Source organism: Myripristis murdjan, chromosome 18 (assembly GCF_902150065.1).
Source record: "Myripristis murdjan chromosome 18, fMyrMur1.1, whole genome shotgun sequence".
Taxonomy (NCBI): Eukaryota; Metazoa; Chordata; class Actinopteri; order Holocentriformes; family Holocentridae; genus Myripristis; species Myripristis murdjan.
In genome coordinates, this window is record NC_043997.1 from 21,721,808 (window position 1) to 21,747,661 (window position 25,854).

Consider the following 25,854-nt stretch of genomic DNA (forward strand, 5'->3'; position numbering starts at 1 on the left):
CGGCATCCTCTGCTGTAGCAGCGTAGCGACTCTCTCCTCCTCTGCTGTCTGCATCTGACGGCTGGCTGCAGGAGTCCTTTGTGTCTCCCTGAGAGCCATTGTGTTGCCTCCTGTTGTGGCACAAGCAACGCCATGGACATGATGGGCAAAAAAGAGCGACGAGGCGTGGATTTCAAAGGCTTGCTGAAGAGGAACTGGCTCCTAATTGCCACGGTCATATCAGTGCTGTTAGGTATGTAAAAGCCCCCTTTGTCTGCTCGTGTGTGCAACATGATCCAGCCTCCCGTGCTGAACACCGTTTATTAGTCGTCTTCACTCCGATTTAAACATGCATCTTAACCCTGGGTGTCTTTTGAGCAGCCTGTGTTGAGGTGGATAAATTAATTAGCCTCTGTGGTGTTCACTGCCTCAGTGTACAGCAGCATCAGCAGCAGCAGATGCTAGGACACTGGGTCTCTATGTGGAGGAGTCCATGCATGGCATTTCTAAAGGGGAATGGATGCTGGCTGGTTCTATAGGAGGCAGATCCTGCTCCTTCTCTCGCTGTGAGGCAAAGCTGGCTCTCTTTTGCAGCGCTGTGGCTGTCTCAGTCAAACGTGACCAGACTGAAGTGACAGAGGCAGACAGGACAGGACAGCCACAGGTCCTCATGCAACCTGCACAAGACCTCCATTTAAAGCCCTCTTTATCTATCTATCTATCCATCTATCTATCTATCTATCTATCTATCTATCTATCTATCTATCTATCTATCTATCTATCTATCTATCTATCTGACAATGTAAATATAGATAGATAGATAGATAGATAGATAGATAGATAGATAGATAGATAGATAGATAGATAGATCTATATACAGATATATGCATGTATATACACACATACATGTATACACATATATATTTATACATACATGTGTAAATGTATGTGCATGTGTATGCTTTTATAAAACAATTTTTAGGGTAATTTTATGTTGATTTCCATGTAATTTAAATGAATTTCTTTATTGTAATTAGTTTTTAATTAGTATAAATACGAAATTTTAGTAGTATTTAGTAGTATTTGTTTTGTTCTGTTTTTTTTTTTTGTTTGTTTGTTTGTTTGTTTGTTTGTTTGTTTTTCAGTTGTATTTTTCCCCATGTTTTTGAAGGAAATCAATGAATTGGCTCAGCTTTCCATCCTTTGAAATTTGAGCAAATTCATTTGATGAGCAAATTAGCAAAACATTATGAAAGAATTAGCAATAAATAAATAAGTAAATAAATAACAACAGCAACAACAAAAAAATAACCTAACCTTAACCTAACCTTTCCCTTACCTCAGCTAAGTGGTTTTGGTGGCTGAGGGATTTCAAATTGCCTAAAATGTCACCTGGTAAGATGTACAAAATCTGTTGATTACAAACTTATTTATGATGCATCAGAACGTAAACTGCGACAAAATATGTTTCCCTCAAAGTGTTATTGAGAATGCAGCTTAGTTATATGGGAACATAATTTTTTACCAGACAGATTCAGGTCCTTGACAACTGGACATTACCTGAACACAAACCTAAGGCATGTGTATGATCAGGTATGATTTTAAAATCCATGTGATCCATCAACCCTCAGTTGAATGAGGGCTGAAACATTACATGAGCAATGACACAATCCATGGTAGCATGTACATAAGTAACACTCAGTATAATGAAAGATTTCTATTTCTATTTAAAAATGTAGTATTCACACATACACTGTATTTAGGAAGTCATATAACATAGTTGATGTAAAAACTAACCGTTAAAGCACAGTTCCAGAACAACATCCAAACATTGTTTATGTCTGATGGAAACAAATTAGGTTGCATTACTTCATTCCAAGATTATGTGTCAAAAGAGTGAACTTGATCCATGATTTCACCTGTTTAGCACATGAAAAGGTGAGCCAACAGACACGTCTAGCCAGGTGAAACAGCTTTAGTCAGGGTGAGGGAAGGTGCTGGCTGTGGTGCCTCTGTCTGTTCCTAATCCCCTTGTGGCAGGGAAATGTATTTCTCGGACTTTCCTGCATGGATCATGCTGTAATGTGTTATGTCACAGAATTTGCTCAGACCAGGCTGTAAATATGCTGCGACGTTCCACTGCATGGTGTCTGACCCCCCTGGCTGTAGTGCTGACCACACTGGGGGTGTGTGGTTGTTACACAGCTTTGACAGGCCATGACAGCTTGGACAAAAATAGGCCTGCTGTCCGTGGAAGCATTGTAAAACAGCTGATGCAATCTGACATTCATCAAAATAAAAGATTAGAGTGAAAATCCTGCATCAGTGTCTTTATAAGCCACTTTGCCATTTTGTTACGCTGTTATACCTTAAAGGGATAGCTCACCCATTTTGAAAAAAAAAATATTTCTTTTCGACTGTAACTGCTATACAGGACAGTGGTGATGTTATCTTCCTCTCATTGTTACTGAGTGCTGGATACTGTCTGGATGCTCCAAATGCTAACTGTTAGCCTCCTGCCATTGAGGTGGACTTCCCCCCAGCTAACATTCTGAAAAATGACTGTCTTAATCAACCCAGACTGGAAGTGAAATTATATTTCTTTATTTCAAAATGTGTGAACCAGCCCTTTAAATAAATTTGGCATTGAACAGTGAATGAGCTCTTGATAAGAGAAATGTTGTAGTATTGGGAAACAGCAAAATTAGTGTTTTGATTACACTTTGGATAAAAATGAATCCTCTGGATGTAGGATGTAGGATGTAGAATAAGACAAAAGAAAGATCCAAAGCACTCAAAAAACAAGTAAAAAAAAAAAAAAAAACTTTTATTCTATTGGCTAGTCTTCATAATAAAGAGAGTTTTCAATGTACTTCAGCCCCATGGTCTTCATTAGCACAGGCCTATGAGGTGACCAAGGGGCCAAAGTGCATAGAAGTCTTGTATTTTTCCATCGTTGGCTGGCCCCCTGACCCTCTGATACCTGCAATGAAAAGCATGCCATAAAATGAAAGCAGTCACCTCTTTAATGGCCTGTGACCTTAAAAAACATATACGTAACAATGGAGCTGGTTAACTCTGCTCTGGTCTATTTTTGTGGATGGGATCAACAGGCCAAAGCAGGGAGAAAAGGGCCAGCAGTGAAGTGATTTAGTCATCTGTTTTTCTGACTGATGCCTTACTTGCCCTCAACTGATGTGTCATATCTTATTTTTATAGATGTTCCAGCAGGTGGGACGCTGCGGAACTACTATAATCTGTCGGACTCTGTTTATTGAGAGAGACATTTTATTACTTTGAGGAAGAACATTTCTGGCCCTCACCGTTCATTAGCAGTGATAAAAACCGACAGCAAGATCATAATTGCGGCGGCAGAATTAAAAATACAGGTGTACTGTGCGTGGCAGGTTTTAATGGGTCAGCGCTGGTGTAGCATCCAGTTCCAAGTCTGCTGTGTCATCCCAATCTTTCACCGCATCTTAAATGATGCCCTGTTATGCTTGATAACGCACTTGGAGGTTTGGGTGTATTAGCAAAACTGCTGAGTGAGGATACATGTGGCATTTATGGCTGGAAATGTACGCCACAAGTGCGGTGTGCCTCATAAATCCCACACCGGGCTGTAAAATAATGATAGTCTCTGCGGACGTTGATAGCATTGCTAGTTGCCTGTGCTGATTGTGTGTAATATTGGCATTCATCTAAGTCAGGGATTTTGAAACTGTGGCTCTCGACCCACTGGTGGGTCCCAGCATGGAGACAGGTGGGAGGTGAGAAGGCAGCATCAGTGCGTTCTTTTCTCAAAAATGGGGGATAGAATGTCTAACTCATGCAACATAGGCCTCCCATGATGGTGGCACAATGTCTGCACCCATCAGACCCCTGAAGCTCCATGGATCATGATGCCCTGTGAGCGTGAAGGTGACTGGAGTGGCAGTAGGACAAAACCAAGAGCAGCTGAAGTGCTGCCTAAAAACACAAATGAAACCAAAAAAAAAACACACAACATAGAAAGTATAATGAATCATTTTGTAGCCTGAAGCATGTCATTTCAATTTCTGTTCTAAATATTTTTCAGTTTAAAGCTTATTACTTTGATACTGAGGTTTTTCAGTTAGACAAATGTAAGTAACATGTCATGTCCAACAAATAATAATACTCTTTATTAATTTGCTCAAAAGGAATGTAAGAATGTTTTAGTCCTAGAGGTGGCAAGTATCCAGCCCGCACGCCCATGAGCACATCTTTTATTATCTATTATGTGTAATGAGCAAAATAAGAGAATTCTGTGATCAATTGATAAATTGATGATTAATGTCAAATTGTGATAAATTAAGCAGAACCACTGGAAAGTATATGAACAACCAGCAGGCCAGCTGCTGCACTGACCATTGCTGCATTATGTTAGTTTGACAGACATGCTATGGCAAACCTGTATATTATATATTTGTTTCATTTCTCTCTTCAGCTTGATGTAATTCTATTATGTGTTATTTCAATGAGCCAACATCCAGTTTCTCAACTGGTACACTACAAATTGATTGATTGAAATTATTTATTTTTTGTATTATTTATTATTGAAAATAATACATCAGAAAGTAGCCTAAAACATCCATGTGTCAACTTGAGTCATGTTGACGTTAAGGAAAATAATCATGAACAGTGTGGCCAATGTAGTTTCACTTCACAGTTTTTGGGGATTTCTGCTTTAATACACAGACACAGTGGAGGACAGTGGGGGACAGACAGGGTAGAGAGAGGGGAAGACATGTCAGTATGTTGTTTTTGAGTGATATGATCCAGAAAAGAAGGGCTGTAGAAAGGAACACCACTGGAGATATTCAATCAGTTTCACATGATTTCAGTCCACAAAATATTGGGTGAATCTCATGGTAAATAGTTCCCCCACATGTGGGTCCAAGTAGGAAAAAGACTGGTGCCCCATGATCGAAGTGATACCTTTTACATGTCTAAAATCTAGGCTGTATTGTCTGTTGTTGTCTGTTGTTAGGCTTACCAGCTCTAGCAGATGCCACTGTCATTTCACCTTTACTAAGCAGCATAACAAGTGTCTGCTGCGCCTCTGGGTGTAATTACAAAGTCACTGCAGACGAACACGCTCTCCTCTGTCATCCAAGCACCTTGCTTTGGTCGTTTTATTTGCCTGAGCTGAAACCAAGCAGCCCCTGTGATGTTTCTGGTCCTGTTGTGTCGCCCGTCTCGTAGGGATCTGCCTGGGCGTTGTGGTCAGAGAGTATGCATCCCTCTCCCACCTCGACAAGCAGTACTTTGGCTTCCCAGGAGAGATCCTGATGCGAATGCTGAAGCTGGTCATCCTCCCGCTCATCATTTCAAGCATGATAACAGGTAACTGCTTGTATCCCTACCCCTCTTAAAGGACCACAGTAGTGATTTTGAATGTTTCGCCTGTTTACCACAGTTTCCCCACATTTTACATTTTGCAAAATATTGTACTGAAAATATAAAAAGATTCCACAACATGTAATAAAATTCCTCAGTTTTTAGATATGAATGTTTGATTGCAACACCCGTATTATAATATTCTGCTTCTGCAGCTAAAAATGTCATCACCATTAATAAAACACAGAACTGATAACTGGTTGTGGGACTATTTTCCGGCAGAGGGACTGTTCCACTCCATCAAATTTCAAATTTGTCCAAAAACAACAGTTTTGCTAAGTGATTCTGCATGTTTAGAATAATATCTTCATGTTTACATTTCTGCCAATGTTTTCTCAAAGCAAATAGCCTTATTATAGAACTCTGATATAATTTTTCCTCCCTTTTATCCAGCCTTTTATCCAGCCACTATGATATGAAAATGAACTTTCAGAGACAAACTTTCCTCACACCAGTATTCCTTCACCAGAATAATTACCACATTAGTTTTCCTAAAGGTCCCTCCACCAGGGAAAACTGGGGAAATGTTTGCTTTCAACAACTAATTATCAGTTCCATGGTTTATGCATGCTGATGACTTTGTTAATCGCAGAAGCAGAACATAATAAGGTGGCTGTTTCAACATAAAATTCACATTTGATTATAAGTTATGAAATTGCATGATTTACAAAATAGTTTGTTGCCATGTAAAATGTGGATAAATTATAGTAAACAGGCCAAACATTCAAAATCACCAGTACGGTCCTTGATGTAAATTGATGTATTTTCCTGAAGCAGGTTGTTGAGCCGGGGCTTAACACAGAGAGGACAAAGTTAGTCGAGAAAATACAAAATATTGGAGCAAACAAATACAGCAAACCAGAAGGTCCAGTACTTGTGGCTCTATCATTTGTGCTTACTGACTTCAAGTGGGAAAATGTGAGAAACGTATTAGTTGAGATATTTTCTGTTAGTTCTGTTACTGACATAACACCGACATTATTATGTGTTGACAGTGTTGTGAACATTAATGACTTTATGACTGTTGTCATAAAGTGCCATTCGCTCTCTTTCCCTGCAAAGCTGACAGTTCCTGGGATATCGCTGACAGGACAACATGACACCTGTCTGTGGCTGTGGTTACTCTTGAATTTTCACTGCCACTTTTGTGATCAAATGCTCCACATCTGAATCCATTGTGTCCACACATGACACTTAAAGGCTGTCTGATCGACTAAATTCCCACGTGGACATATTCCACTATATGTATTGATAAACTGTCCAGAGTGCACATACTGTACCTGCTATCCACACCTGTGGTCTGGCTGATCGGATCCAGATACAGGCTGGATCTGATCTCGGAATGTAAGTAAGTGCGCCCTGGCACAATCAGATGGCAAAAGAAAAATATAGCCACTGCCTAATAACACGACATAAACACGAGGCAGGCTTAGAGATACTTGGTAGTGTAGTAGTACCTGCCTGCTGGTCTTGGAATACCACGCTGAAGCACTGGAACCAGCGTGTGAAGCCACTTGGACGTGGACGCCTTCAAGAAGAGTCCAAACTCTACCTTTTTAGCTGACGACAAAGAGGTCAGTCGAGTCCAGTGCAGTGTTCCATGCTAAAACTTTGATAGGGTTTTATATTTACCTGGGGGTTATATGAGTCCATATGGTGGTGATAGCTCCTCATCACCAGCCAAATACAACTGTTAGTGTCATTGTGATGTTGGCACAACACCAGATAGCAGTGTTGTTGCAGAGTCAATAGATCTGACATCAGAGTTGAGCTTCAGTTCCTTTGTGTACAAGTTCAAGTCACCATCAGTGGAGAGCAGAGATATGATAGTCTTATATTTTTTATTTATATATATTTATATTCTTTTATTTTTTATTTTTTATTTTGTCTTTAATTTTTGTCTTCAGTTCAGTCCGGTGTCAGTTCAGTTTCCGGAGTGGGTTTGCTGGTTTTGGTTGAGTTTTTCCTCTTTGAAAGTGTTAAGTTTGAGTTGAGTTGTTCTGAGTGTCAGTGTTAGTGTGAGTTAGCTGTTTTATTCAAACAGCAAAACTAAGCACATTTTCTACACACTTTGATTTTAGTGTAGTTAGTTTTGTAAGAACACAGTATTGTTTCAGTTAGTTTTGTCTTTTTCTAAAGTCTAGTTTTTATTTTTATTTCAACTAGCTAGGGTTCCAGTCCTCTAGTCTGGTATTCCAAGACCTGCAGGCAGGTATTACAACACTATTAAATATCTAAAAGGTTGTAGTGCCTTGGCTAATCTTAAGTTGTCATAAGCAGGACATGCCAGATATCACCTGTCATTGAAAGCAACACAAGAGACCACTTGGCATAACCTTGGCTAATGTCAAGCTGTAAAGATGAAGATAAGTGTCAGGAAATGTCAGCTTTACAGCTAAAGAGACATAAATGATTGAATGAAACTTTATGACAACAGTCATAAATGCTCATTACAGCAGTCATGACATGCTAATGACAGTGTTATGTCAGTCCTGTGAAAACCCCTTCAAGTAAAGTGTTACCAGTTTTTATTAGTGGAAATTTTTGTTCACACCCAATGGTTTAGTTTGATGTCACCTTTGAAGGCAGCTGTGTTCCAGGATGTAGAAGAGATTCTGAGATTTCGACAAATAAATACACACATACATATATACACACATACATACATACAAATAAAAAAATAAAAACAATCAACACATTATTGAATATTCTGGCACTGAAAAATCAGCTAACAAGTTTAAAAAAGTCACTTTTTCATATCATTGTGACTGATTCTGAAACCAAAGTTAAAAAAAAAAAAAAAAAAAATTCAAATCAATACATTGAAACAATGTAGAATAAGGTGGATCAGCTCACTTGTATCAAGAAAATGACACATAATACCAGAAAATTCTGGAAACAAGTTGGTTGGAAACAATTATCTCTTCCCAGTGGCAGATTTTTTTTTATGACTTATTTGAATAAAAGCAAGATTTTAACAATGAAGATGAGACAAAAATAACATGTTAAGATGGGGATTTTTTTGCATTGCAAAAAAAATAAACGATTTCTCATTGTTCTTGGTCAAAAATCTGTATGTACAGAGCAAGTACAGCAGATTTCAGAAGAGGAGTTACATTAACAAGGAGAGAGCTGGTAACTGATAGGCCTGTTGACTGTTGAAGAATGCCATTTAGGAGTTGCATTACATTTCCTCACACTAATCCCTTCACCACAGGTGGAAACAGGTGGATCAGGGTTCCCGCTGAAATGTAATCAAGCTGTAAGGCTGTTTTTTCTTATTAGCTTGACCAAATTAATTAATATTATGACCAAACTGACAATGAACATTTTACAGTTGTTTCAGACTTTGCTCATGAAACACCTAAGAAGCAAAGGCAAAGAAGTTTACAGGAAAAGAATGAAGGTAGCCTAGTTGCAGTTGGCTGGCTTGATATGTATTTCTTTCTCTTTGTCCTGTTCAGCCTGGCTTTATTTTAACCCTGTTGAGGTAGATGTACAGTACAATGAGCCAGCAGTGGGGGGACAAGGGGAAAAAAGGCAAAAAAGGAGCAATTAAATATGACACATTGCTAAAAGCAGATGGTGATGTAACTTCTTGATATGAGCTTTTCAGAGAGTCAGTATATTGAAATTTAAATCACTCATTAGTTTTAGTGCGTCTGATCTAACCTGTCACTGCCTGAGAAAAACTATCGGTCTTAAAGTTTCCTGATCTGTAAGAAAAAAATCCCTAAATGTGCTTGAATGTATCTCTTGAAATTTCAAAATCAGTTTTGAGAGTCATTATGAGAATTAAACCTTTGCATTGTAAAACATGTTAATATCAGCGCAATGTAAAGGAAAGAAATTCATTTCCGTATTTTTTTTTTAAACACACAAAAGAGATAAACCCAGCCATGTAATTTATTCTATTTCCAGTTCATAATGCACCCTCTGAATGGCTGATACTAGAACAAGGGAAGAAGGTTTTATGTTTGTATAAATGTCCTTTTTTCTCCAGACTTTGTACCAGATTGTCACATTGGTCAGTTTTGTTAGTAAGTCATTGTTAGTTTTTCTTAATAATTTAGTGAACAAAACGGGTAGATTATTTGGTTCACGGTTCCATGCTGAGATTGTATATTTACCTGGGGGTTATATGAGTCCACAAGGTGGTGAAATATTAGGGGCTGACCCTGGACTATCCAGAATACCAAACCCTACTTGTGTCTCCCTGTCCACTACCGTAGCTAGCAAATCAGGTCCCACAATAACACTTTTAACACATAAACAAATGTGAACATCACAGATTATGGCCATAAAATGAAAATGAATTGCAATTTTGATCCTGCAAGTAGTGTCTACAGGAAACTCCCACATCGTGACCTTGTGCCAGGATGAAACAGCCTGATAGTACTTTCACAAATCATTAGAAATTCACAAAAAACAGGCACTGGGACTTGTTTTTCATATTGGCATAATCTGCATTGTTCAAGTTTGTTAATGTGCTGTTATTTTGGGAGCTGTTTTGCTTTGGAAGTGAATGGAGAGATAGAAATCCAGTATTGTGGATTAGCAGGCCAGGGAAGCACAGAGCAACTAATGAGGAGATTTCACCACCATGTAGACTCGTCACACCCAGGGTACTATACAACCCAACACTCTAGCAAAGTTCAGTATTGCATTAACCTATGTTGCTTACTGTGTTGAGTTGTAAGCCATTAGCATTAGCCAAAGTAAAGTATTTTCAGTGATAAAACTTTGCATCGCAAACGATGCATTCATCTGCTGTCCAGGGGGTTTTAGCTGTACACTAAAGCTGTCTCCCATCACCCACCACCTTCACTTCCCACAGAAATAAAACCAATCATCCCCAAGTCTGTAAGAAAGTCCCAAAATCTGTGGAAAGGTTAACATTTCCACAGATAAAAGTAGCCCCTGCTCAAAAAAAAAAAAAAAGTAAATTTCTGTCATATGCAGACATATCTGCACATCACTTAAATTCACTCACCTTTTAGGTGCTAAAAGGTCATCTTCTAACCTTTGAGATAGTGCAGGTGGCTTACTATCATTAAACATAGTGCATGCCAAAGTGACGATCTGCTGGGGACATATTGATGATTTTGGTGTCTATGTTTTCATCATTCAACAATTAAGTTGGACAGAATGTAAGTTGGTGCTGGAACCAGGGGTTCCCCCCAAAAATGAACAAGACATTTTTTCCACCATTTTTCCAAGGTAGTCATTAGAGAAAGAAAGGGATGCAAGCAAGAGTCTAGTTGTTTGGGAGTTTAGTGTTTACAGCTGATCAATAAAATCTACTTCAAATAAAATATGAGCTTCCATTCACTCTCAACTGTCACAAGAGCTGTCTGTCCACAGGGGTTGCAGCCCTGGACTCTGAGGTGTCGGGAAAGATTGGTCTGCGAGCTGTTGTGTATTACTTCTCAACAACCATCATTGCTGTCATTCTAGGTGAGTTCATGTGTTCTCCTGCTCTACTGTTTCCCCGCCAGTTTCACTTCAATACTCACTGACGGTGAACCTGAACCCTATAGAGTCCTAAAGCTGGACCGTGGCCTTTGACTGGTGTGAGACACACAAAAAAAGTGCAGTACAGTTTTTGGCCATTGGGGGCAGTGCTGAGCATTTACTAAACAGTATACGGCAACCAGTGGGGCTAAATGCTTATTATAACCTGAGTGTAATTTAGAGAGCTGATTTTCTGGAAAAGTCCTGTCAACCACTGTTCTTTTGAATCTGTTTAGCCCTCTGTTTAGATGGAACCTCATATTCTTTGACGTGGGATAATCTGTCTCTGTCACTTCTTTTATACTTCAAGTTATACTGTCATTACAGCATACTGAGTGCAGCTGTCCTTTCCAGGCATTATTTTGGTGATGACGATCAAACCGGGAGTCTCTCAAACAGCTGAGCACATTGATAGAGCAGGGACCACACCCAACGTCACAACAGTTGACACCCTCCTGGACCTTGTAAGGTAACGTGGCCAATCCAGGATGTAACAGAGGCTTTTGGTGTCATTTACACAGTAAATTATCAGCTCTGTGGTTCATGAATGTTTCATGAAATCTTTAGTGTCCCCACATGATTTGCAAAGTATTTTGTTAAAATGTAAAATGTAGTTAAACTGTAGTAAATGGCACAAACATTTAAAATCACTGATATGATCCTTTAATAGCAGAACTTTGAAACTACTGAATAACAAAGACTAGTGGTGGCAGGATCTGCACAGTTCTGCACTGACTTTTCTGCAGAGCCTATACAGTTGATTTTGTGACTAAGGCATGGCAGTGTCAGCAGTTCATATCTATTCAAATGTACCTTAAAAAATGTTTGCTACGCAAATTTTAGATGTAAAAATATGTAAAATAAAATCAAATCAGTGTCACTACTGTCAGGGAATGTTTGCTGTGCCCCACTGTCCCCTCTGTCCTTCCTCCATCCTCATCTCAAAACGTGTCTTATCCCATCAACAGAAACATGTTTCCAGAAAATCTGGTGCAGGCTTGTTTTCAACAGGTAAGTGGCTGTACACATTCACAAAGTCCATGCTTTTGAAGTGTCATTCCAGCCTATACCAGTATCTGAAGAGCGTATGCAGCTGTATGAATGTAACTCCATGACAATGTGACCATTTCACCCCAGTACAAGACAAAGCGCAAAGAGCTGGAACCCCCTAAAGCTGTGACCAATACCACGACACTTCCACCTCTCGCAACTACTATCATGGCAGCTGTAGAGGTAGGTGGGCACATCACTCCTCAGCCTGGCCTTACCCCAAATAAGCACTCCAACCTACACATGACAAGCTTTCATGTAAAACAGCTCTTATCTAAGCAGTCTAAAAGAGCATAAAGCATCACAGACCAGCTGGATTGGTAAACCTGATCTGTGCCCCTGACATTACCTCTGTATGTACTCAAGTTCAGATCTGTGAGTTGTTACTTTGTGTATCTTTAAATGTATAGGTTGGACTTCATCCAGCAATGTCCATTTGTATGTCAGCTCAGGTGATCTTAAAGGACAAGTTCCTATTTACAGATTATGTGGCATCGTCCTTGGTAAAGACCATCTTTTCACCAGACACTTCAGGTCCATCTTCCCATTTTGGGACATCAACGCTATCTCAGTAAATTTATAGGTTATACTTGATCAAGCAATGTCCATTTATATGTTGGCTCAGATGATTTTAAAGGAGAAGTTTGCATTTTGGAACCAAGGCCCTATTTACAGATTATCTAGCATTGTCCACATTAGAGACCATAATTTCACCCAGTGCTTCAGGTCCATCTTCCCGTTTCAGAAAAGTAGGATTATCTTTTACGATTGTCTCATTGACCACTGTTGTAGCTGAGTAGCAGCTATTTGTCTCACCTAGCGACTAAAATCTGATCTACGTGCATCAGAACACACAATCATGGCACCAGCAGGCATGGGTCAGTGTGCTGTGGTCCCATACAAAAAATGTGCACAGCTCATCAATGGGTCTTTAGATCAGCTGCTGTGGCTGAGAAAGCAGCTTCCTGGGTCTAACCAGAATGAATTACCTCCTTGTTTCCTCTCTTGGCAGAATATAACCAAGGACTATAAAATCATTGGGACGTATTCGGACGGAATCAATGTATTGGGCCTTATCGTATTCTGTGTTGCCTTTGGCCTTGTCATTGGAAAGATGGGCGAAAAGGGGCGTATCCTCCTGGAATTTTTTGATGCCTTGAATGAAGCAACCATGAAACTTGTCCAGATAATTATGTGGTATGTATAACCTGCCTTAGGTTTAAAGCTTCTGACAAAGATACATCGAAACACATAAAACTTGTTTCTTAACAATAAATATGTTTCCTTGATGCACTTCATTCTGAGTTGCTGCCCCTCCCTTTTCAATGGGATTTTGGGTCAAAATTCTCCCAAACTATTAGACAAATGTAATTTTTATACTACAAAAACTGAAAAAAAGGTGGGATGAGGCTGGGATAAAATAATTGAGGAGAATGCTGTGTCAAAGGATTTGAGCAATTTGATCAATTTCATTTGCACCACTAAAGTTTTGCAAGCCTATATCCATGTGCTCCAGATATCATCAAAGTGGGAGAAATATTGGAGAAGTAGCAAAAAGTTTCCAAGTTTTACAAGAGTCTGACATGAAGGTTTTCCAAGTAGCAAGCTCATAGTTATGGTTATCACAATATGGCATGATCACAGTGTTAGTTCTCTGATCTTATGTGATCAAGATTCGATGACAGCAGCCATTCTTAATACCCAGCCTTAGAGCAGAGTGATATGGACAAAATCAAATATCACAATACTGATGATGTCCAAGCAGGTCATCATAGCCACATAATGGAACAGCTCAAACAGTCAAGTTCAGAAAATTGCCCCCCTCTGCTGTAATGCAGTCTCCAAAACCAGGAAGAGACAATACTCTACCATATCATGATATTATGATGTCCAAAATCGAGGAGCGAGTGTCATATCACAATAACAATATAATATTGTGTGTTGCTCCACCCTACCATAAAGATGGCACTTTGGTCACATGGCAGAAGGAGTTGCTGTTGTGTTTGTGAATTGGCTGCAATCTCTACTTGCTAGGCCTCAAGTGCTAAGAATATTATGTGGGCAAAATAATAAGATGTACATATTATTTACGACGATGAAAAGCACACAGAGGCACCAAGAAATTTTGTTATTTGACCAGCATTAATTATTTAACCACTGATACTACAGTATTAGAATGGCTTTCAATTCCATTGCAATGGCAACACAGTAATTTTCTCTAAAAATGTGCCTCCAATGCCGTACTTGGTTGGATATAAGCCCTATCCCCATCTATACTGGTCAATTCCAGTTGAGTCACATCTCCTTTTTAATAGAAAAAACAGTGTCTCATGGCACTTTTTTGTGGTTAAGGTTGCCTTACCCTCAGGGGCAACGACACTGAGGGCAAAAACACCCAAACCAAAAGAAAAAAAACATCCAGACAGCAGACAAATGACTTGAAAGTCGTTTTGACTCAGAATCCCCTGGAACCCCACAAACTCATAATTTAGTAGTAGTAATAATTATATATAATAGTAATTAACCAAAACCATCATAATCCACCATAAACACAGACCTACAAAGCGTTCATGTGTAATTTAATTAACCAGCAACATTGATATTGAGTGATTTGAAAGTACTTGAAGTTAATTTTTCTTTGATCTATGTTTATACAGTGTTCAAATGAACAGTCAGTCTGTTATGAGTTAGCACAAAAATGTACATTGAATGTGAATCGACATCTCAGGGGTTGTCACATCACATCCTAAATGTCTACAATGTATGGATGGTTGAACACTGGCCGTTGGGGTTTGGGGGGGTTGCTCATCTATCATCCCTCCTATTCCAAGTGATGCCTAGTTAGTACTTATGTAATTTCAGCTACATGCCAGTGGGGATCCTGTTCCTAATTGCTGCAAAGATCATTGAGGTGGAAGACTGGGAGATCTTCAGGAAGATGGGTCTTTATATGGTGACCGTGCTGAGCGGGTAAGCCGTCCCATTAGTCTGTATCCGCCTGTTCCAGACACTGGGATTTACAGCTGACATTTGAGTAGATTTTCCCCTCAATGATACTGTAAAAGCTGAGCTGTGTGTGGGCGCTGATAAGGGCCAAGGACATTTAAAACTGCTCAACCTGCAGATGCAGTAATGAGAGCTTTGGTCAACGCTCACTCACTGCTCTAAATCTAAGTGACAGACTTAAAGACTATACAGTAAATCTGCTCCAGTTAGGTCACAGGGTTAGTCCAAGCCTCTGTGCACCTGTGTGATAATAAAGGCCTTTTTCAAGTGTGCACATGGGGTTCACACAATTTGTTGTGTTCTGAAAGAGGTGGAGGTCCAGTTGTTTTCAGTCTGTTTCATGTTCTGGACCCCCAGGGTGACTCTCACCTTGAATACTTGAAGTTATTCTGCTCTTGGGACCCTAATATGAAAAGATATTTTGGTACGTGCTAATAATAAACATCAAGGTGTCATACATTGTCAAATATGTTCAGAGCAGTGACATTAAAATATAATGTTAAAATAATATGTCATAGCAATGTGTAGTGAATTAAGTTATAATGGAATTAAACCTTTTCTCATTTTTCTGAGGACCCCCTTGTTAGAACTTCAAGTACCCCTGGGGGTCCCTGAACCCTACTTTGAAAGCCACTCGTGTAAATAGAGTGTATTTTGTCGGTGTGTGTGCCTTCTGTATTGCACTTAATCAGCTGTATTGTTTTACTAATCGGAGTTAATGTTGTTTTAATTGAAAAAATATAGTTTTATAGCTTTTAGCCACTTGAAGTTTGTTGGTTTTGGTCTAATTTTTGCCAGCAAAACAAGTTTTAATCTAATTTTATCTAATAATCTAATTGTAACTTCTTGTATTTTGTGTTTAGCTTTTGCTTTTATACTGTACTTAATATCAAATTTCTGTTAACTTTGAAAACTGAGGCCAGAAGCTGTATTTTTTCATTTGTCTATTTCTGGTATTTTAGCCTTTTTGTTGATTTTTTTATTTTTTTATTTTCTTATTTAGTTTTTGCCTCATTTTCATCCTGGAAAAAGTGCTGCTGATGAATACTTTTAGTTTATCTGTGCCCCTGCTGCTTCTAATCTGCTTGTTATGCATCATAATTCATGTTTACTGTTGTAGAAAAAAACAACAACATTCATTTCATTGGTTTTCTCTTCAGTCTAGCCATCCATGCCGTAATTTGTCTGCCCCTGATCTTCTTCATCATTGTGAGGAAGAACCCGTACACCTTCACCTTGGGGATGGCTCAGGCCCTGGTGACGGCACTCATGATATCCTCCAGGTCAGTTTCCTCTGTGTTCTTCATTGTCACAGAGGTGGGGGGAGGCAATGTCAGCACTGGCCAGGCCTCAGAAAAACACTAAAGACTCTAATATGAAATGACACACACCATTATTAAAAAGAAAATCATTAATTCTGTAACCTTTTGAAACCTTAGCAGATTCACCTGGTTTCACCAACATGAGGGAAAAGGTGATAAGCAAATTACCAAAAACTACTGAAACACTGGGGAAAAAAGAATAAAGAAGACAAAAATTAATCAAATAAAATTAGCCCAAATTATATTATATTATATTATATTTCATTTTCTCCTGTGATACAATGTATTAGGTAATAAAAAAGGCCTATAAATAAGTGGAGTGACTTTAAACGCCTATCTATTAAAATGCTTGTTAAGTAGGTTAACAGGCGAGGCGATGAAAGATTCGCCCTTTGAAACCTGAAATGACCCAAACACTAGCATGAAATGAATAAAAAGTTACAAGAGAATTACCAGATAAATACCAATATTCAGTAAAATATTTTTTTACAAAAATGTAATTATCGGAAATAAATACATAAATATGTATACATAATAGTGATAATAAATTACAAGAAAACGATGATTATTATCAGCTTATATTTTAATTAAATTGCAAGAAAAGTATCACAGAACTATTCCAAAAATTGATTAAAAAAAAAAAGAAATTTCCCCCAAATTCCCCCCCACATTGAGGAATCATAAAAAGCTTTATATTACTGCAACAGTCTCCAGTCAGTTTGGTTTGCCACTGAGTGTTATGAATAGCTCCTAATATAAATATTTTCAATATCATGCCAATCCAGCTCCGCCACCCTGCCCGTCACCTTCCGATGTGCAGAGGAGAACAATCGGATTGACAAGCGGATCACACGCTTCGTCCTTCCGGTAGGTGCCACCATTAACATGGATGGCACTGCGCTGTATGAGGCGGTGGCAGCCATCTTCATCGCCCAGCTTAACGACTATGACCTGGACGTGGGCCAGATTGTCACCATCAGGTAAGTCTTAACACTCTGTAGGGATTTCTTACCGCAGGTTATGACATGATGATAAATTTGTCCATGGTTGTCCTTCAGGAGGCACAGTCAGGTCAGTCAGTCAGGAATGAGATACATCACTCCTCTTTAGCTGGACACTGAGAGGAATTTAATGGCCATGCTGTACATCAGTTCTCAAATGTAATTAAATTTGGTTGTAAAAATATACAGCATCGGACAAAAATGTGTTTATCATCTGCATAGAGGAACCATTATGACAGCATGAGCAAGAAACAGAAAATATCTTAAAGCATTATTTCCTCTGTGTTCATGTAGCAGTGCATCATCACAGCAAGGACATTATCACCACTGGCACCAGAGATGAGCTATGGGCTCATCTCTAGAGCAAGGTGATGTCACCTTCTGTAGAGGGTGGTTCTCAAACCAGACCTCAAGGACATTTACTTAGTGAGCTGTTCACAAACCATAGGCCTGGGTTATCAAATCATGCCCAAATGATGTCAAAAAAAAAAAAAAGATGCAAAGAATAACAGTGTGAATTCAACATGGGGAGATCAGATATGATTTCAAAAGCAGTGTCATGAAATTTTCCTGGTTGAAGAAAACATTTGTCCAACCCCATTAAGGGTTGCACCAAAGTGTCCTTCCAGAATGTCTGATGGAAGTAGCCAGGGAGTGTAACATCTCGCTTTCTTTCCATCTCTGGGACGCACATGAAGGTGTGTGGTCCTTAATTGGATCAGGTGTACAAAAGGACAGCTGGAACAAAAACTTGCAGGACAGTGTCTCCTTGAGGTCTGCTTTGAGAACCACTGTTGTAGTGTACACCATGTAGTGACACCAGCTGGTGTCACATGTTGTGGAGCAGAAGGGCCCAAACGCAAGAGACCAGGCAGGCAAGCAGGCATTTATTAACTGAAGTTATAAACTAAGGAACACCAGGAGCTCATGAATAACATATGGCAAGACACACACAATTGACAAAGACAGAATTGAAAACCAGATTTAAATACACTAGAGACTAATGAGGTAACAAGATACACCTGGGGAAGGGGCTGGAACACAAGACAGGAGAACACAGAGGCTGTGTCCCAGTTCAGGGGCTGCAGGCTTCCAAGGGTGCATTTGAAGGCCGATTGCATCACAGCGACGCGACGAGGCTGTTCCATTTGAAAATATTTCAAAAGCTCCTTCAAATGCCGGCAAGAAATGCAGCCTTTTGGCCGAATTTGGAGGACACAGCTGATGTATCCTTCGTGGCTGAGGCTATCCCAGAATTCACTTCAGCATTGACGGGAGGAGCAGAGAGCAGGAGATGAACAGGACAACTACAGTAAGTTTTTGGCAATTTCCTATGCTATTTCATCATTAAGTTCACTCCTAATATTTTTTGAGGCGAGAAATCAGCTGTGTAGATTTCGGATATTAGCAGTATTGGTGGTGAATCAAAAATTTGATCTAACGTTTTGTTAGAGTTTAGAAGCTTCATAAAGTGGGGCAACCGTAGGCTGCAGCCTGCGGGGGGAACTAGCTAGGCGGCCCAGCCACAGAGCTATGGTGAGCTGGCTGGAGCTCTGCCAAGAGACAAGAGGCTTTTATTTCCCCAGCAGCTTGTCTGTGGAGCCCAAACTGGTTTGAAAGGTGAGGGTTATGTTTAGGATTTATATCTGGTGGAGATCAGTGCTGCTTTTGAGTCATATTTAATCTGACAAGTTTGTCAGTATAGTCGACCTAATGACTGACTGTCCGGACCACAACCAGCACACACCCAAGCTGTGTGTGTATGTGTGTAACCTAGTAATAATGTTTATATTGATAGTCCTACAGAGGGAGAGATAAGCATTTGTGCTTTTTTTCCATATATTGTAAACTTACCCTGCAGTCTAAAATCTGTCATGTCTTTTGTCGTCTGCCCTGCATGTTGGTGATCCAGAGTGAAGCAGCAGCAGGAGAAATGGCTCCAGTCTCCCAGTGAAGCGAGCAGGCAGACCTGCAGCTGGATTTCATGGGAGCAGCTGAAGGGTTTCTCTCAGAGCAACATGGATGTTGCTCCCTCTCTCTGCAAAGGCTGAAGCTGCTTTCAGATCAGCTTTGGGCAAGCAGCATGAAGAGAGGCACATTTGTGCATTGTTAATATTGTGCTTCCTTTAAATTACTTATCAGCATTTATTACCATCAGTATTTATGTATTGTTGCTATTATTCTAAGCCTGATGTATGTTTTGAGGCTTATTTCATGTGTAAACTTTAATGAGTGACTGCATGAACCAGCAGATAATAAGAAAGTGTAGGCCAGCGGAAATGTAATTATTCTCCATCATCTGACTCAAACTGTCTTCATCAATTATGTTATTATTTTATTTTTTACAGCAATGTTTACAAGCATTTCCAACATAAATAAAGAAGGATAGCTGGGTGCCTGCATTTTTTTTTTTTTTTTTATAATAAACTAAATATTTATGGTGTCTCCTCAACCAAAATATTAAGTAGAGGCAGGACAACATTTGCTATGGCTCAATGAATATATTTGAATAGATAAACTTGTACTCTGGCCTCTACTTGCAGATAATCATATTTATCTAGATAAACAGATTTATTTATCAGGTGTAAATAAATGTGAGATCTGACAACATCAAAAAACAAATAACAAAAACAAAAACAAACTGAGTTCTGATTATTCTCTGATATCATAACTTAATATTATTTGGCCGTTATTTCCTACAGGTAAAGTATTTAATTTGAACAGCTGCTGAACTGGTTTTGTATTGCATATAATACTTGACATGTATGTGCATGTATGTATGTAATATTACATCTGGTGTAAACTGCATAGGTCTGTTTATGTCAGTCAAAATAAAAGAAGAAAATGTTAAAGTCTTGAATTCAATTTTATAAATGGCCTTGGAAAATAATTATTTGATTTAGAAAATTAACTTAGAAACTGATTAATTGATAACACGACAACTTAATTAATGACAACATTTACCTTAGAAAGATACTGAATTTAGAAAATGGACTAAAAGAAAGAATTAAAATGATTTAACCTGGAAACTGACTGAATGACAAATTATGATTCACTGATTAATGACAACATATATCAATAACATAGATACAGTACAGGCAGAGGGCAGGGCGGGAACAGCTGGTGACATGAACAGGAAGTCCTCTGTAGACCAGACCATCCCATTTCAGAGACGCTTGGTCCAGCCTTCACGGCTGCCACCCCTGAATTGGGACACAGCCAGAGGATTGGCTGAGGGGGACACTGGGGAGGGAGCAGCACGATCACGGATAATTATGCAAACTCAGGACAGGGGTGGGAAGCTGGGCAGGGCAAACATGTAAATATCTCCATACAAAAGGAATGGAAAGTTGACTCACAGTTTTCTTAATATATTTCTCTTTGTACATATTCTTATTCATTAGTTCTCTGTTCACTGATATTTTTACACTTTTGATTCATGCATTTCTACTGAATATGTCATTAACATGTTTTATTGTTCTTGGTTGTGATACATGTCAAAATCCTCAGTTGCGCTATCTTTATATTTTAAAAAAATGTATCCTATAATTTGCCACTGTAATGACTCGGTTTCCCCACAGGACTCATTCAACTCATTCAAGTTTTTAGGTAAAAATTTTAAATCACAAAGTGAGGCTATAATAGATACAAATGTCCCGCCCCTACTAATTGAGATGCTGTATATTCTCACTATTTGTCCAAATTAAATTTATTATGGTCAAATTTATTATGGTCAACGTAGCTGAAGCCCTTCATCACCTGAACCTCACTGCACTTTGAGAAAAGACCTCTGATGGAATCACCTCACCTTCCAGGATTTCTGCATATTAAAATCTATCTAGCTGCCGCTTAATGCCATTTGGAGCTGCCAGCATGCTAACTTGCCTTGTGCATTGTTAAATTTCTATATTATGCTATTCACAGCATTTAATTAGTAAGATTGTTCATTCATTTTTGTCTGTTTCAGCATAACAGCAACGGTTGCCAGTATCGGGGCAGCAGGAGTCCCGAACGCCGGGCTCGTCACCATGGTGATCGTCTTAACAGCCGTTGGACTACCAGCAAGTGATGTCACGTTGATAGTCGCCGTGGATTGGCTGCTGTGAGTTTATTATCTGTCACCCTATGGATGAAATGTGCAGGAACTGAGAAATGGGCTCTCATAAATTGAAATTAAGTGAATTATTGTTTAGTATTCACAAATATAACTGCTCTTGGTTAGTCTGTTGTTTCAGGTCTATGCCTTTATTTGGCAGTACAATATCGCCCCCTCAGGAACAATTATGAACTACAGTAACTTTATAAGCTATGAACAGAGGGTCCTACGATTTCTTTTCTTATGTTGGTGAAAGTTAACCCGAAAATAGTGTAATAAGTAGAGCTTCTCTTCAAACAAAAATAATATTGGAAAGTGACTTGATATTTTAAAATGTCAGTAATAAGTACTATATAACATTTTGAAAACACTAGCAGCTAGCCCGCCATGCTAAGCTGTGGAGTTGAAGTGATTCTCCTCCTCTCAATGCTTTTGTTGTCGTCCTTAAACAAAGAGAACAGACAAAGAAATGGATGCAGGAAGCAGTGAGCTAGAATCGTTTAAGTTATAAATTTACCAAGTTAAGCCACTCACAGAACGGCCAGCTACTTTTTTTTAATATGCACTGCAGTGTTAGCGTTTTGTTAGCAAAATAATGATTTGAGTTGCAAAGCCGCAGCAGAATTCAGTGGATCCAGTTTTATTTCATGGAGAAATGTGAGGATAAAAACATCCCAATTTTAAAAGCCAGCTTAGATCACAAACTGTGACAGGGATGATGATGTAAAAACCTGGAGGACTAGATTTTCTAGAGAAAATGTGTTGGATCCAGAATTTCATATCTGGATAAAGGTTTGTAGTCGACGTTACGTCTGACTTCTGAGGTCTATAAGGCAAACTCAAAAGCGACTTGAATTTTCATGGCAGGTGAACTAAAAACAAGGCTGATTTTCTTCCGGAAGAATTGATGGTTGTAGATCCAAAGTCTTTTTAACCTGTCAGCAGCAGTGAATATTAAAATACTATGTATGTGCTGAGATAAAGAATTCACCTTGGGGTGTATTTCAGGGACCGGTTCCGCACTATGATCAACGTGCTTGGCGACGCTTACGGTGCCGGTATTGTCCAGAAACTGTCCAAGAGGGAGCTGGAGCGGATGGACCTGACGTCGGACGTGGACGTGGCCAACCCCTTCGCTCTGGAAGCCACCCTGGACGACGACGAGTGCGAGAAGAAGTCCTACGTCAACGGAGGCTTCACCGTCGACAAAACAGACGCCATCTCCTTCACCGAAACCTCCCAGTTTTAGCCCCGGCCGGCTCTGGGGAGTAAAAAGAAAGTGCCATGCTGCTATAGATGTAAAGTGGAAACCCCCCCCAGCCCCATCCTGTATCAGTGCCATTATGAGAGAGGAAACCCATTCCATGAGACCGTCCCAAGCTCAGACATTAGCAATAGCAGGCTCTGTTCTCTCTCACGCTCTAGCTTGTCCGACGTGATCGTCCTTGGTAACGTCTGGGAAAAATCGACTCGGTCCTTCAAATCACAACTAGATTAAAGTGCTTCCTTCCTACACTGACGTTTTGCCAAGAATGCGCAAAGTCACTTTTCCTTGGAATAAAAATGTTGTCTATTTGCAAAGATGCACTGATAAGAAGAGCTGTATGGGTAAGAGTGCGTGTGTGTGTGTGTGTGTGTGTGTGCACGTGAGGAGATTCAATTTGGATGTTCAAAAAAAAAAAAAAAAAGCATGAGGCCATACTTTAGATGTTCTATTACATACAACAATTTATCAATGGTAATCAAACCAGAATTCTGTATTTGACCCGACTTAATTTGCACCCCAATTAGGAAGATTACGTCTCTGAAACGGCCCATCCTCCTGTTTTTGTGTGCCCGTTGTTGAATCTCAATGTCCTATAATCCATTGCTTATACAGTATATAAGTATATATATATATCTATCTGTACATTTAAACTGTGCCAAACATATAAATATTTTTTTCACCAAGTTGCATGAAGCAATATGTTAAAGGAATACAGATGGCTACTGATAGACTCCTTTTCCAGAGTCTTCAGGTGTTCTTCACAAAGACTGGAGAAGAGCAAATGAAGGTTGGCACAATGAGGAGCTCATGAAGTCGCTGAACACTGTGAAATACAAGGACATTTTTTCATAACCGAGTCACTAACACTGATTAATTGAAAATTTGAATTGTCATAAAAAGTGGCTGTATATTGTAGGGTTGGCTTGGTGGGGTGATTGATTATCACTGTATAATGTAGATACCCGCACATTGTATCTTCTCAGACCACTTCAGCTGCCTGCTGGATGGGTTTGTGTTTTGTGACAAGAGTATATCCTTTAAGGCGCTTCTTTGAGATTTTGAAATTTACACTACATTTCATCCATGACAGGAGGAACAGCTACTCCACATGTACACTGTTAACAGGCCGTGATCACATGACATGCTTTGCCCGTGGTGCTTTGTGGCGTGTCAGCTTTCGTCACACAGAGCATTACATCAGTGTGAAGAGAAAGCCCTGACACCAGGCAGAGCTCTTGGCTAATTTGATCATTTGATCACTTTCATTTCTCTTGTTAGGATTTTCAACTTCTCCTAAACATTATCCCCTTTGTTACTTCATGCTAGCACTAACTGCAGTAAACAGCTTGCAAAATGTCGGATTTGGGGCTGCATAGCAATAAATATGATGTAATGCTCCGTGCGCCCTTTGACCATTTGCTTTCTGGGTTAAAGGGATAGTTCACCTATTTTGAGAATTGTGGTTATTATTTCACTTACACCATACTGTAGCTGTTAGGACAGTCATGGTGCTATCCTCCTCTCATTGTTGACCATATTTTTTGCCAAACATGCTGATGGGAGTGGCCCTTGAGTTGTCCATCTTTCTTTTTCAAGTGTCTGACTGAGTGCTGGACACTGGCTGGATGCTCCAAATGCTAAATGTTAGCCTCCTGCCATTGAGGTGGCCTTCCCCCCAGCTAACATTCTGAGAAATAACTTCCTCAGTATACTCAAAGAAGGTTTAACATCACCTTACAAGTGTCACTTTCCAAAGTTTAAATGCACATGATTACCAAGTACATGGAACATGGATGATAATTTTGCTCGAATTACTATTTACAACTGTATTCTTCCTGTTACCAACATCCAGAAACATCCAGTAACTACTGCACTTCCACACCACAGGAGCAGTAACCAGCACAGAGACAGAAGTGGATTGCTTGAGTTTGCTATCATTTGTTTCATATCCAGTCAGAATCCAGCGCTCAGTAACCACGAGGGACAGATAGCACCACTACTGTCCTACATAACAGCTAGGGGATAAGTAAAATAAGATTTTTTTCAAAAAGGTTGAAATATGCCTTTAATGACAATGCTTGCAGGTGAGCTTTGAGTTGGAGCCAAAAGGGGAACAAAAGCTCTTGTCTGATCATGGCCTTGCTGCAAGGATATTCGTGTTTGTAAATGAGAGCTGTGTGTATGATTCGAGGCAGCAGCAGCATACCTTGATGCTCACACATATACTGTACATAAATTTAGATAAAATAGTTTGGAGTTGCTTAACATGGTGTGAGGAGCAGGTTTAGAGGACTACAAAGTTAAATCAAATTTTTAGGGTGTCAAATAAAACAGAGCAAAGACGCAAAAAGAGGACCAGCATCTACAGCAGTGTTCATGTTCAGTCTTGATGTTTAACACAATAGTGAAAATCAATTATGCTCCCAGTGCTGGTCCCATGACCACGATCCTGAGCCAGCTGACAGAAGCTCCCACACAGTGTTAGCCAGCAGGCTCATTTTCAACAGCAGTCCTCGTCCTAGAGAGAAAAAAAACATGATCAAATGAGGAGGGATGTCACCTGGGACAGATGGACCTGATCTGTCCATCCTCAGCACAGCCCTGCTGGAACTCTCTGAGACCCAGGAGGCCAGGGATGAGCTCTTTTCATTTAACCCTCTGAAAACCAAATGAAATAATTTCTTTAATTTTTTCATATAATATTGTTCATATGTCTATCTATCTATCAATCCATATTATACCTTTCTTTGACTTTGTCTTTTGTCCTCCAAAGATTAAGGTTATTTTAATTAATATACTATGAAGACTATCCTTTAGTTTTTTGTGCTTTCTAACAAAAAAGTTCCATCTTCATAGGCCAAAGTAGCAATTTTTAAATATTTTTGGGAAGAAAAATAGAGAATTTTGTACAGACTCAAGTCCATTTTAAGCTTATTTGTCCCCAGAGGGGCAGTTAGTTTTGCAGCAGAATGAAACACATTGATACACAAACCACATGTAGCGGCTAAAAGGACATAAAGTGCAACAGATAAAAACAAAATACATAGATAATTGGAAAATACAGTATGTTAAATATTGAAAAAAAAAAAAAAAACACCTGACTTAGTTGAGCGGAAAAATCTATTTGTTTTGGCTCATGGGCATGTGAAGTGGGAAGCAGAGGGTTAGATAAAAGGCCCGCCCTGGGCTCAAGGGTTA

At 39.4% G+C, this 25,854-nt stretch overlaps 1 protein-coding gene across 1 annotated transcript; it reads left to right on the forward strand.

Moving 5' to 3' along the window:
* On the forward strand, positions 1 to 25,135 carry slc1a1 (solute carrier family 1 member 1). Its single transcript, XM_030076127.1, has 12 exons — positions 1 to 232; positions 5,206 to 5,346; positions 10,765 to 10,857; positions 11,269 to 11,383; positions 11,883 to 11,925; positions 12,052 to 12,147; positions 12,977 to 13,161; positions 14,827 to 14,934; positions 16,131 to 16,253; positions 17,078 to 17,272; positions 21,261 to 21,395; positions 22,398 to 25,135. The coding sequence occupies exons 1-12, from the start codon at positions 133 to 135 to the stop codon at positions 22,636 to 22,638; spliced, it is 1,575 nt and encodes a 524-aa protein (XP_029931987.1). The 5' UTR covers positions 1 to 132; the 3' UTR covers positions 22,639 to 25,135.
* Positions 25,136 to 25,854: the final 719 nt, after the last annotated feature.

Coding starts and splice junctions, on each gene's coding strand:
- slc1a1 (XM_030076127.1), top strand. CDS start 133: ATGGACATGATGGGCAAAAAAGAGCGACGAGGCGTGGATTTCAAAGGC. Junction 10,858..11,268: donor CATCATTGCTGTCATTCTAG/GTGAGTTCATGT, acceptor TGTCCTTTCCAG/GCATTATTTTGGTGATGACG. Junction 14,935..16,130: donor ATGGTGACCGTGCTGAGCGG/GTAAGCCGTCCC, acceptor TTTTCTCTTCAG/TCTAGCCATCCATGCCGTAA.